At 38.4% G+C, this 14,249-nt stretch overlaps 1 protein-coding gene across 8 annotated transcripts in view; it reads left to right on the top strand.

Moving 5' to 3' along the window:
• SCLT1 (sodium channel and clathrin linker 1) overlaps positions 1 to 14,249 on the top strand; it is a 215,444-nt gene that overhangs the window by 186,296 nt on the left and 14,899 nt on the right. For all 8 annotated transcript variants that reach the window (XM_063638194.1, XM_063638195.1, XM_063638193.1 and 5 more), the window contains one exon: positions 12,612 to 12,690. In XM_063638194.1, the coding sequence (XP_063494264.1) occupies positions 12,612 to 12,690 (79 nt within the window). The remainder of the gene's footprint in view (positions 1 to 12,611; positions 12,691 to 14,249) is intronic.

Below are 14,249 nucleotides of genomic sequence, written 5' to 3'. Positions count from 1 at the left end.
TCAACTGTAATACCACTGTGAAACTTTCTGGAAAGTCTTATTTAATGTTTATCCTAAATCACTCATGATACAGGGAACTCTCAATTATTTTCTTTAATGAAGGGAAAATGTCTTGTAGATAACAAAGAGTCGAATCATCCTCCCGGGTCTTTCCTTTATCCCTGCAATGAAACATCCTGACAGAGAAATAAGAGGTTACAAAGTACTGACAGGAAGGCTCTAGGAAAGTCTCAGGGGATAGAGTTGGTGAAATCACTTTTCTCTTCACCCTTTAATACCTTCTAAAATTTCATTTGGAAGAAAACTGTAAGGTTGAAAGAAATGCTTGAATGAAAAATAAGCTTTTCTTAGCCACTTCAATTTCTTTGGAGAAAGAAGAATATAAATAAGTCTAAATAAATACCAATAGTCTTTATCTAAAATATGGTTTTTCTGATAAATTCCTCCGTAAATCTTGAGCAAATAAGGATTAAAATTTTCCAACTGCTATGTTTTCTATAATTTAGAAAATTAGAACTTTTCTAATTTTAGAAAATTAGAAATTTAGCCATAAATCAGCAAATATGGTAATGTACCACGTAACATTTTGGTCAACGATGGATCACATATATAATAGTGGTCTGATAAGATTATAAAGGAGATGAAAAATTCCTGTTGCGTAGTGACGTCATAGCTGCCATAATGTCTTAGTGCAATGCATTACTCAGGTGTTTATGGTGATGCTAAACAAAACGACCCCACTGCCAGCCTTATAAAAGTATAGCATATGCAATTATGTATAGTATATAATACTTGATAATCAACAGCAATGTTACTAGTTTCTGTGTTTACTATACTGTACTTTTTATTGTTATCTTAGAGCATACTCCTACATTTTTTTTAAGTTAATATAAAACAGCCTTAGGCAAGTCCTTCAAGAGATATATTCCAGAGGGAGGTGTTGCTATCAAAGGAGATGACAGTGCCATGTGTGTTATTACTCCTGAAGACTTTCCAGTGGGACAAGACGTACAGGTGAAAGACACTGATATTGATAATCCTGACCCTGTGTAGGCGTCGTCTGATGTGTATGTTGGTGTCTTTGTTTTTAACAAAAAACTCAAAGAATAAGGATATAGAGAAAAAATATTTTTGTACAGCTGTACATTTGTGTTTTAGAGTCAAAAGTTAAAAAATTAAAAATTTTATAAAGTAAAAAGTTACAGTAGGCTAGGGTTAGTGTTGAAGAAAAAATGTTTTTATAAATTTAGTGTAGCCTCAGTATACAGTGTTTGTAAAGTCTACAGAAGTGTAAAGTAATGTCCTAGGCCTTCCCATTCACTCTCCACTCACTCACTGACTCACCCATAGCAACTTCCAGTCCTGCAAGCTCCATTTATGTCAAGTACCCTATACAGATGTACCATTTACTCTGTGATGTTCGTACAACAATAAAATTAATGATAAATTTCTCAGAATGTATTCCTATTATTAAGTGATGCATGACTCCATTTGGATGTGTAAAGCATTGTGCTAGATATTGTGGAAACTAAAAATAATCCTTCTTTTAAAAGTTTCTGCTGGGTACGGTCGCTCACAACTATAATCCCAGCACTTTGGAAGCTGAGGTGGGAGGCTCGCTTGAGCCCAGGAGTTGGAGACCAACCTGGACAACATAATGAAACATCATCTCTACAAAACACAAGATTAGCCAGGCAAGATTAGCCAAGCCAGCTGCTTGGGAGGCTGAGGTGGGAGGATCACTTGAGCCCAGAAGGTTAAGCTGCAGTGAGCCATAATTGTACCACTGCACTCCAGCCTGGGCAATAGAGCAAGACCCCCATCTCAAAACAAAAACAAAAAAAAGTTCCTATTCCATTTAGAAGAATGTGTGTATGTATGTATGTGTACATATATGTGCATATCTATACATATATGTAAAATACTAGCATTATAATACAGGATTGATAAATCTCTTATACATAAAATAAGTATTTAATATCATAAAGATTTGATGTGTAAAGAAAACTGTCTGGATTAAAATGAATGGAAAGGAGACCTGAAAAGAAGGGGGACAAGGGTGCAGTCTTTTTTTTTTTAATTTTTTTTTTTATTATACTTTAAGTTTTAGGGTACATGTGCACAACGTGCAGGTTAGTTACATATGTATACATGTGCCATGTTGGTGTGCTGCCCCCAGAAACTCGTCATTTAACGTTAGGTATATCTCCAAATGCTATCCCTCCCCCCTCCCCCCACCCCACAACAGGCCCTGGTGTGTAATGATCCCCTTCCTGTGTCCATGTGTTCTCATTGTTCAATTCCTAACTATGAGTGAGAACGTGCGGTGTTTGGTTTTTTGTCCTTGCGATAGTTTGCTGAGAATGATGGTTTCCAGCTTCATCCATGTCCCTACAAAGGACATGAACTCATCATTTTTTATGGCTGCATAGTATTCCATGGCGTATATGTGTCACATTTTCTTAACCCAGTCTATCATTGTTGGACATTTGGGTTGGTTCCAAGTCTTTGCTATTGTGAATAGTGCCACAATAAACATACATGTGCGTGTGTCTTTATAGCAGCATGATTTATAATCCTTTGGGTATATAGCCAGTAATGGGATTGCTGGGTCAAATGGTATTTCTAGTTCTAGATCCCTGAGGAATTGCCACACTGACTTCCACAATGGTTGAACTAGTGTACAGTCCCACCAACAGTGTAAAAGTGTTCCTATTTCTCCACATCCTCTCCAGCACCTGTTGTTTCCTGACTTTTTAATGATGGCCATTCTAACTGGTGTGAGATGGTATCTCATTGTGGTTTTGATTTGCATTTCTCTGATGGCCAGTGATGATGAGCATTTTTTCATTTGTCTTTTGGCTGCATAAATGTCTTCTTTTGAGAAGTTTCTGTTCATATCCTTCACCCACTTTTTGATGGGGTTGTTTTTTCTTGTAAATTTGTTGGAGTTCATTGTAGATTCTGGATATTAGCCCTTTGTCAGATGAGTAGATTGCAACAATTTTCTCCCATTCTGTAGGTTGCCTTTCACTCTGAGGGTAGTTTCTTTTGCTGTGCAGAAGCTCTTTAGTTTGATTAGATCCCATTTGTCAATTTTGGCTTTTGTTGCCATTGCTTTTGGTGTTTTAGACTTGAAGTCCTTGCCCATGCCTATGTCCTGAAAGGTATTGCCTAGGCTTTCTTCTAGGGTTTTTATGGTTTTAGGTCTAACATGTAAATCTTTAATCCATCTTGAATTAATTTTTGTATAAGGTGTAAGGAAGGGATCCAGTTTCAGCTTTCTACATATGGCTAGCCAGTTTTCCCAGCACCATTTATTAAATAGGGAAGTGTTTCCTCATTTCTTGTTTTTGTCAGGTTTGTCAAAGATCAGATGGTTGTAGATATGCGGCATTATTTCTGAGGGCTCTGTTCTGTTCCGCTGGTCTATATCTCTATTTTGGTACCAGTACCATGCTGTTTTGGTTACTGTAGCCTTGTAGTATAGTTTGAAGTCAGGTAGCGTGATGCCTCCAGCTTTGTTCTTTTGGCTTAGGATTGACTTGGCAATGTGGGCTCTTTTTTGGTTCCATATGAACTTTAAAGTAGTTTTTTCCAATTCTGTGAAGAAAGTCATTGGCAGCTTGATGGGGATGGCATTGAATCTATAAATTACCTTGGGCAGTATGGCCATTTTCACGATATTGATTCTTCCTACCCATGAGCATGGAATGTTCTTCTATTTGTTTGTATCCTCTTTTATTTCATTGAGCAGTGGTTTGTAGTTCTCCTTGAAGAGGTCCTTCACGTCCCTTGTAAGTTGGATTCCTAGGTATTTTATTCTCTTTGAAGCAGTTGTGAATGGGAGTTCACTCATGATTTGGCTGTTTGTCTGTTATTGGTGTATAAGAATGCTTGTGATTTTTGCACATTGATTTTGTGTCCTGAGACTTTGCTGAAGTTGCCTGTCAGCTTAAGGAGATTTTGGGCTGAGACAATAGGGTTTTCTAGATATACAATCATGTCATCTGCAAACAGGGACGATTTGACTTCCTCTTTTCCTAATTGAATTCCCCTTATTTCCTTCTCCTGCCTGATTGCCCTGGCCAGAACTTCCAACACTGTGTTGAATAGGAGTGGTGAGAAAGGGCATCCCTGTCTTGTGCCAGTTTTCAAAGGGAATGCTTCCAGTTTTTGCCCATTCAGTATGATATTGGCTGTGGGTTTGTCATAGATAGCTCTTATTATTTTGAGATATGTCCCATCAATACCTAATTTATTGAGTTTTTAGCATGAAGTGTTGTTGAATTTTGTCAAAGGCCTTTTCTGCACCTATTGAGATAATCATATGGTTTTTGTCATTGGTTCTGTTTATATGCTGGATAATGTTTATTGATTTGGATATGTTGAACCAGCCTTGCATCCCAGGGATGAAGCCCACTTGATCATGGTGTATAAGCTTTTTGATGTGCTGCTGGATTCGGTTTGCCAGTATTTTATTGAGGATTTTTGTATCGATGTTCATCAGGGGTATTGGTCTAAAATGCTCTTTTTTTGTTGTGTCTCTGCCAGGCTTTGGTATCAGGATGATGCTGGCCTCATAAAATGAGTTAGGGAGGATTCCCTCTTTTTCTGTTGATTGGAATAGTTTCAGAAGGAATGGTACCAGCTCCTCCTTGTACCTCTGGTAGAATTCAGCTGTGAATCCATCTGGTCCTGGACTTTTTTTGGTTGGTAAGCTACTAATTACTGCCTCAATTTCAGAGCCTGTTATTGTTCTATTCAGAGATTCAACTTCTTCCTGGTTTAGTCTTGGGAGAGTGTATGTGTCGAGGAATTTATCCATTTCTTCTAGATTTTCTAGTTTATTTGCGTAGAGGTGTTTATAGTATTCTCTGATGGTAGATTGTATTTCTGTGGGATCAGTGGTGATATCCCCTTTATCATTTTTTATTGCATCTGTTTGATTCTTCTCTCTTTTCTTCTTTATTAGTCTTGCTAGCAGTCTATCAATTTTGTTGATCTTTGCAAAAAACCAGCTCCTGGATTCATTGATTTTTTGAAGGGTTTTTTGTGTCTCTATTTCCTTCAGTTCTGCTCTGATCTTAGTTATTTCTTGCCGTCTGCTGGCTTTTGAATGTGTTTGCTCTTGCTTCTCTAGTTCTTTTAATTGTGATGTTAGGGTGTCAATTTTAGATCTTTCCTGCTTTCTCTTGTGGGCATTTAGTGCTATAAATTTCCCTCTACACACTGCTTTGAATATGTCCCAGAGATTCTGGTATGTTGTGTCTTTGTTCTCGTTGGTTTCAAAGAACATCTTTATTTCTGCCTTCATTTTGTTATGTACCCAGTAGTCATTCAGGAGCAGATTGTTCAGTTTCCATGTAGTTGAGCGGTTTTGAGTGAGTTTCTTAATCCTGAGTTCTAGTTTGATTGCACTGTGGTCTGAGAGACAATTTGTTATGATTTCTGTTCTTTTACGTTTGCTTAGGAGTGCTTTACTTCCAAGTATGTGGTCAATTTTCGAATAAGTGCAATGTGGTGCTGAGAAGAATGTATATTCTGTTGATTTGGGGTGGAGAGTTCTGTAGATGTCTATTAGGTCCGCTTGGTGCAGAGCTGAGTTCAATTCCTGGGTATCCTTGTTAACTTTCTGTCTCGTTGATCTGTCTAATGTTGACAGTGGGGTGTTAAAGTCTCCCATTATTATTGTGTGGGAGTCTAAGTCTCTTTGTAGGTCTCTAAGGACTTGCTTTATGAATCTGAGTGCTCCTGTTTTGGGGGCATATATATTTAGGATAGTTAGCTCTTGTTGAATTGATCCCTTTACCATTATGTAATGGCCTTCTTTGTTTCTTTTGATCTTTGTTGGCTTAAAGTCTGTTTTATCAGAGACTAGGATTGTAACCCCTGCCTTTTTTTGTTTTCCATTTGCTTGGTAGATCTTCCTCCATCCCTTTATTTTGAGCCTATGTGTGTCTCTGCATGTGAGATGGGTTTCCTGAATATTGCACACTGATGGGTCTTGACTCTTCATCCAATTTGCCAGTCTGTGCCTTTTAATTGGAGCATTTAGCCCATTTACATTTAAGGTTAGTATTGTTATGTGTGAATTTGATCCTGTCATTATGATGTTAGCTGGTTATTTTGCTCGTTAGTTGATGCAGTTTCTTCTTAGCCTTGATGGTCTTTACAATTTGGCATGTTTTTGCAGTGGCGGGTACCGGTTGTTCCTTTCCATGTTTAGTGCTTCCTTCAGGAGCTCTTTTAGGGCAAGCCTGGTGGTGACAAAATCTCTCAGCATTTGCTTGCCTGTAAAGGATTTTATTTCTCCTTCACTTATGAAGCTTAGTTTGGCCGGATATGAAATTCTGGGTTGAAAATTCTTTTCTTTAAGAATGTTGAATATTGACCCCCAGTGTCTTCTGGCTTGTAGAGTTTCTGCCAAGAGATCAGCTGTTAGTCTGATGGGCTTCCCTTTGTGGATAACTTGACCTTTCTCTCTGGCCGCTGTTAACATTTTTTCCTTCATTTCAACTTTGGTGAATCTGACAATTATGTGTCTTGGAGTTGCTCTTCTCGAGGAGTATCTTTGTGGCGTTCTCTGTATTTCCTGAATCTGAATGTTGGCCTGCCTTGCTAGATTGGGGAAGTTCTCCTGGATAATATCCTGCAGAGTGTTTTCCAACTTGGTTCCATTCTCCCCGTCACTTTCAGGTACACCAATCAGATGTAGGTTTGGTCTTTTCACATAGTCCCATATTTCTTGGAGGCTTTGTTCATTTCTTTTTATTCTTTTTTCTCTAAACTTCTCTTCTGGCTTCATTTCATTCATTTGATCTTCTATCACTGATACCCTTTCTTCCAGTTGATCAAATCAGCTACTGAGGCTTGTGTATTTGTCACATAGTTCTTGTGCCTTGGCTTTCAGCTCCATCAGGTCTTTTAAGGACTTCTCTGCATTGGTTATTCTAGTTAGCCATTTGTCTAATTTTTTTTCAAGGTTTTTAACTTCTTTGCCATGGGTTTGAACTTCCCCTTTAGCTCAGGGAAGTTTGATTGTCTGAAGCCTTCTTCTCTCAACTCATCAAAGTCATTCTCCGTCCAGCTTTGTTCCATTGCTGGTGAGGAGTTGCCTTCCTTTGGAGGAGGAGGGGCACTCTGATTTTTATAGTTTCCAGTTTTTCTGCTCTGTTTTTTCCCCATTTTTGTGGTTTTATCTACCTTTGGTCTTTGATGATGATGACATACAGATGGGGTTTTGGTGTGGATGTCCTTTCTGTTTGTTAGTTTTCCTTCTAACAGTCAGGACCCTCAGCTGCAGGTCTGTTGGAGTTTGCTGGAGGTCCACTCCAGCCCCTGTTTGCCTGCGTATCAGCAGCAGAGGCTGCAGAACAGTGGATGTTGGTGAACAGCAAATGTTGCTGCCTGATCGTTCCTCTGGAAGTTTTGTCTCAGAGGAGTACCCGGCCGTGTGAGGTGTCAGTCTGCCCCTACTAGGGGGTGCCTCCCAGCTAGGCTACTCCGGGGTCAGGGACCCACTTGAGGAGGCAGTCTATTTGTTCTCAGATCTCCAGCTGCGTGCCGGGAGAACCACTACTCTCTTCAAAGCTGACAGGGACATTTAAGTCTGCAGAGGATTCTGCTGCCTTTTGTTTGGCAATGCCTTGCCCCTAGAGGTGGAGCCTACAGAAGCAGGCAGGCCTCCTTGAGCTGCGGTGGGCTCCACCCAGTTCGAGCTTCCCGGCCACTTTGTTTACCTACTCAAGCCTCAGCAATGGCAAGCACCCCTCCCCCAGCCTCGCTGCCACCTTGCAGTTTGATCTCGGACTGCTGTGCTAGCAGTGAGCGAGGCTCCATGGGCGTAGGACCCTCCAAGCCAGGCACAGGATATAATCTCCTGGTGTGCCGTTTGCTAAGACTGTTGGAAAAGCACAGTATTAGGGTGGAAGTGACCCGATTTTCCAGGTGCCATCTGTCACCCCTTTCTTTAACTAGGAAAGGGAATTCCCTGACCCCTTGCACTTCCTGGGTGAGGCAATGCCTTGCCCTGCTTTGGCTCATGCTCGGTGCGCTGCACCCACTGTCCACCCACTTTCTGACACTCCCCAGTGAGATGAACCCGGTACCTCAGTTGGAAATGCAGAAATCACCCGTTTCTGCATCGCTCATGCTGGGAGCTGTAGACTGGAGCTGTTCCTATTCGGCCATCTTCGCTTCACCCCCCAAAGGGTGCAATCTTAAAGAATGGGCAGAATTGTAATGGGAAATCTGAAAAACGCAATCTAAAAAATAATATAAACCTGATCCTGAGGTAATACATATGCAGTTTGTTTTTGATACAGTGAGAGCCCAACTGAAGTATGGAAGGTTCCTGTTGGGGATAAGGTTGGAAAGATAAATTACACAGAATTTTGGAGGATCTTATGACATTCTCAGGAATTTGGACTATTTTGTCCAATAGCTGAGAGCCATTGAAGATTATCGCTCAAAGAAGCAAATTATTAAAGTGGTGTTTTAGAAAGAAATATGCTAGAGATACATGGTTTAGAGAGGGAAACCCACTATATTAGTTGAGTATATTCATATGCCCTGTGGTAGAGTACTTTACATATATTGTTTCACCTGATATTGAGAAACCCAAGCAGCTCGTTGTTACAATAAATCTAAGAATTAAGTTCTAAGAACTTGAATTCAGATGGTAACACTGAATAGGAATGAAAAATATATGGAAGAGACATATCAAAGAGAGAGTCTCTTTCAGGGTATATGAGATGTTGCATTTAAGACAAAGTGAGAAGCTGGGCACGGTGGCTCATGCCTGTAATCCCAGCACTTTGGGAGGCTGAGGAGGGTGGATCACCTGAGGTCAGGAGTTTGATACCAGCCTGGCCAACATGGTGATACCCCATCTCTACTGAAAATACACAGATGAGTTGGGCATGGTGGTGGGTGCCTGTAATCCCAGCTACTGGGGAGGCTGGGGCAGGAGAATCACTTGAACCGGGAAGCGGAGGTTGCAGTGAGCCAAGGTCACGCCACTGCACTCCAGCCTGGGAGACAGAGCAAGACTCCGTCTCACACAAAAAAAAGAAAGACAAAGTGAAAAATAGGAGTTGACTTTAAGCTTTTTAACGTAGACACCTTGGGCTGAGATGTCAGTATAAAAACTGAGCAGCAGGATGAGAAGTAGATTTGTGGGACAATGCAAAAAGCTTGATATTAGGCTTGTTAAGTTTGAATTTAAGACTGGACTTTTAGGGAAGAAGTCTGAAGTAAAAATTTAATTGTTAGGTTTCTAAGTAAGTATATAAATTTTCATATTCCTAGAAGGCCTAATACACATACACACACACATATACTCTGTGTGTGTGTGTGTGTGTGTCTGTGTGTGTGTGTGTGTTACTTACTCAATGAACTTTCATTATTTGCCTGCCGTGTTACAGTGTAGGGCAGTGGTTAAGAGCACAGACTTTGGAATCAAAGGACCAAGTTTTTTTAATCTTGACTCTACAACTGACAAGCAGCCAGATGCAGTGGCTCATGCCTGTAATCCCAACACTAAGGGAGGCCAAGGTGGGAGGACTGCTTGAGCCCAGTTCAAGACCAACCTGGGCAATATGGCAAAACCCTATCTCTACAAAAAATACAAAAAAACTAGCCAGGCATGATGGCATGCACCTGTAGGCTCAGCTACTCGGGAGGCTGAGGCAAGAGGACCACCTGAGCCTGGGAGGTGGAGGCTGCAGTGAGCTTTGATTGTGCCACTGCACTCTGGCCTGGGTGACAGAGTGAGACCCTGTCTCAAAAAACAAACAAACAAACCTGACAAGCTATGTGACCCTAGGCAAGTTACTTATTTTTTTAATTTCTGTTTTTTAATTTTCTCATATGTAAAAATAGGGATTTCGGGGCTGGGCACAGTGGCTCACGCCTGTAATCCCAACACTTTGGGAGGCCGAGGAGGGCGGCTCACAAGGTCAGGAGATTGAGACCATCCTGGCTAATATGGTGAAACCTCATCTCTACTAAAAATACAAAAATTAGCTGGGCGTGGTGGCAGGCGCCTGTAGTCCCAGCTACTTGGGAGGCTGAGGCAGGAGAATGGCATGAGCCTGGGGAGGCAGAGCTTGCAGTGAGCCGAGATGGCATCACTGCACTCCAGCCTGGGGGACAGAGCAAGACTCCATCTCAAAAAAAAAAAAATGGAGATTTTATATATTAGTCATGCAAACTAAATATTAAATTAATTTATGAAAGCACCTTGAACAGTGCCTGGCACATTGTAAGCAAATACTATGGAAATGTTTGCTCTTATTATCATCATCACATCATTTTCACTATTATTTGCCAAGCTTTGTTGAGTATAAAAATGAATAACAAAGTTGCTCACCATCCAATGGGGGAGACAGAGCTTTATATATAAAGAGATAAATATTTACATAGATTAAGGGTAACTTAAAGTATATTTTCATTTAATGATTTGTGTCTTTGTGATCTTAAATATTGTGGAAAATCATTTCTATCCATCATTCAGATTGTCTTGAATGAGTAAGTGAAGAATAGTTTAGGCATGAAATTGTACAAGTAGGTGTTTTCCTGAAAAGGTTTTGTGTAAACTGAATTTTGGCTAACTTTATAAATGTGATCACTGTTTCATCTTAATCTCAATTATACTCACAATTTTTTTTTCATCAGCGCTAATATGCATAACTTTTACCTGTAATTACATTTGACCTAGAAGACTGGCCACTAGTCATTTTGTTTATCATTCTTTAGTTGTTTTTTTTCTTATGTTGTTGGGGGGATGGTTGGGCAGTAATTTTAAGCTGCACAAGATACTTTAAGCATAATAATTTATTCTATTTTGTCATTATCACTCAAAGCTAAAACAATACATTTTGGTTTGTCTGTCATGGAATTAATGATAGATACTCAAACTCCTCATAGTCAGTGAACCTGTATTTATGAAATCACTAAGTTAGAATAACTGATCTCCCTCGTAGTCTGTCAGTTCTAGGATGACAGCAATTATGTTTGCCACCACATACCTTGCACCTGGCCTGTAACGAATGTTCAGTAACTATTTGTATAATTGAATAGTGGTGACATTGCTTTTTGTTTTATATATTTATAACAAATTACTTGCTATTTTTAACAACTATTCACTCAACTATCGGATACTTGAGAGGCTTACCAAATTTTTAGGCTGTTTGCTGGCTCATTTGAAAAAAATCAAAGCTGAAGTTATTTTGGAAGTGCTAATCTGTTGATTGATTGAAGAAGCACAAGTAAGGTCAAAGGATAAAAGCCAATACTGAATCAAGAATTTCACCTGCGCCAAATCCAAATTAATTCTCTACTTGGAAATAATGATACAGAAATCATCCATAACCGTCATAACCCTAAAAGTTCACACACAGTGTGATGTGAAGAAAAGCTTTGAATGTCGTTGATTCCTTATATGTAATACTCACAAATTTATCTGATCTTTGTTCAGATTATTTTTAAGGCTACATTGTATGTACCCTTAACCTGAAACTCTTGAAGTGACATTTGGCTAAAAGCAATAGAATACTTATATGTTGGACAACAAGAAGACAATTCTGTGCATAAGATAATTTCAGCTAATGAAGCATAAATGATATGAATGAGTAAAATACAGTACATTTACAACCAAAACATAAATAAGAATTCTAACTATACTGCACTGAAGTGATACTGGAGTAATTAATGTTTCCTTAAATTTCTAAGAGTTGAGCTCCCCTAAAAAGCACTGTATATGAATCTTACAAATGCATACTAAGGCCAGGCACGGTGGCTCATGCCTATAATCCCAGCACTTTGGGAGGCCGAGGAGGGTGGATTGCTTGAGCTCAGGAGTTCAAGACCAACCTTGGCAACATGGTGAAACCCCGTCTCTACTAAAATACAAAAAATTTTCCAGGTGTGATGGTGCATGCCTGTAGTCCCAGCTACTCGGGAGGATGAGGCACGAGAATCACGAATCACTTGACCCTGGGAGGCAGAGGTTGCAGTGAGCCAAGATCATGCCACTACACTTCAGTTTGGGCTACAGAGTGGGACTCCGTCTCAAAAAAAAAAAAAAAAAAAAATGGCTTACTATAGCTAAGAAGCACAGTAGCTTACAAGATTTTGTAATAATAAACACTGTATCTTTTTAATATGTGTATGCTTTTATTTTAGTGTCTAATAGTATCTCAAAATAATGTTGAAGATAACTTTTGTACTTTTAAAATATGTATTTTTATTTTGCTTTTTTTAGTTTGGCAAAATAGACATAAAATTTACCATTTTAATTGTGATAAAATTTTTTAAATTATGATAAAATACACATAAAACTTACCACCTTAACTATTTTTAAGTGTACAATTCAATAGTGTTACATATATACACATTGTTGTGCAACTAATCTCTAGAATATATGTGTATTTTACTAAAAAGAAATGAGTCCTTGAGATATGGTCTATTAGTAAGTGACTTTATTTTCCACATCAAGATGATATTTTTGTTCAAATCTTGAACATGTATCTTGCTAATAAAGATTCTGTTTTCTATTTGGAACAATTATATTAATGGATTTTTTGGTGCTCTCTTTTGATTAATAGGAGTGAGCTGAGTCGACAGAAACTTCATACCCAAGAGCTGCTTTCTCAGCTGGAAATGGCAAATGAAAAGGTAGTTGAGGTGAGATAATGACTCCCCTGGGAAGTGCTTTCTGCTGCAGCTTGATACGCATGTTATAGAATTTTACCTGAGCCAAATCCAAATTATTTCTCTACTTGGAAATAACAATACAGAAATCATCCATAACCCTAAAAGCCCACACGCAATATAATGTGAATAAAAGCTTTGAACGTCAGTGATTCATCATATGTAAATAATAAAAGGTAGAGCTCTTATTTCTGTTTTACCAATAGAACTTGTGTAGTATTTCAGAGAATGTATTAGGATCCCCTTTATTCTTATGCATCTCTAAAATTATTTTTTAACGCATTGATCTTTTTTCGTTTTAATCCATCCCAAAAGACACATTACATAAAAAATACTTTTGCCTACTGGAATATATTAAAATATATTTAGATTTATGCCTTAGAACTAAATATAGCAAGAGTTCAAGTTTTTTTCCTTGAGGCGTTCAAAAAGTAAACAATTTTTGGATTATGATTGGGGCTTTTTAGATCTCATTTGATATTCTGACTTCAAATGTTTGTTGGAATTTCCCTGAACATATGGTCTACTCCATCTTTGTGGTCTACTGTAGGAGCTATAGTGAAATCATTACTCCTAAGCATCATGGCATTATGAATTGATATGAGCCATTTAGAAATTAATTGAGGAATAGCCATTAAAATAATCTTTCAGGTAGCTCCCACTTCCAGATATCTATTCTAATGAGTAATTTAAAATACAAAAAAGTTTAAAAGAAGATACTCAGTACAGTAATGTTAATAATATAGGAAGATCAACAGCAACCAAAATGATGAATAGAAAAGGAACAGTTGCATATATTAGGATTTACCCAATCTGAACTGTTCCTCAACCATTATAGTAGCAGTATAGAAGTTGCATTATATGAAGTCTGATTATAAATATGAAAATGATTATTACAGATGATGGAATTTTTCCCCCGTTTTCTCTAGCATATGATGTGCTTCTTAAAATTGAAAGGCTACATATTTAAATTTTTCCCCCGTTTTCTCTAGCATATGATGTGCTTCTTAAAATTTAAAGGCTACATATACTGGACCAGCCAATATAGTTCTCTTCATAACATTTAATTTTGCTTTTGGGCATAATAAGAAATATAATAAGCTCATTTTAGCAGGATACTGTTATTTCAATATTTTATATTACTGTAATAGCCATAACATTCATTCTTATCACTTGTATGTTAGGACATGGGAACTATAAGTTTCTGGTTCTTCATAGAAAATGTGTTTTTCTAACTCTTCCTGATTAGGCTTGTATTATTATCTCATTCAGGTAAGTGCCAGAAAAACTGTTTAACAATTCTAGTTGTACAAAAATATTTTTTTCAGATGTACTATAACCAGGCTAGTAAGTATGGAGAGAGCTAATCCATTTTTTAATTGATAGATTATTTGCACTTGTCTTCCTGACAGTATGTTGTGACAGCTTTGTATTCATGATGCCTGTATCGTTCTTGCCATAACAAAGTATTAGAAACCGGGTGGCTTAAACAACGGAAAATAATTGTCTCTTAGTTCCAGAGGCTAGAAGTC

This window comes from Symphalangus syndactylus, chromosome 4 (genome assembly GCF_028878055.3).
Source record: "Symphalangus syndactylus isolate Jambi chromosome 4, NHGRI_mSymSyn1-v2.1_pri, whole genome shotgun sequence".
NCBI classification, from domain to species: Eukaryota; Metazoa; Chordata; class Mammalia; order Primates; family Hylobatidae; genus Symphalangus; species Symphalangus syndactylus.
The sequence above is the reverse complement of the archived record's forward strand: the minus strand, read 5'-3'. Positions and strand labels throughout refer to the sequence as shown.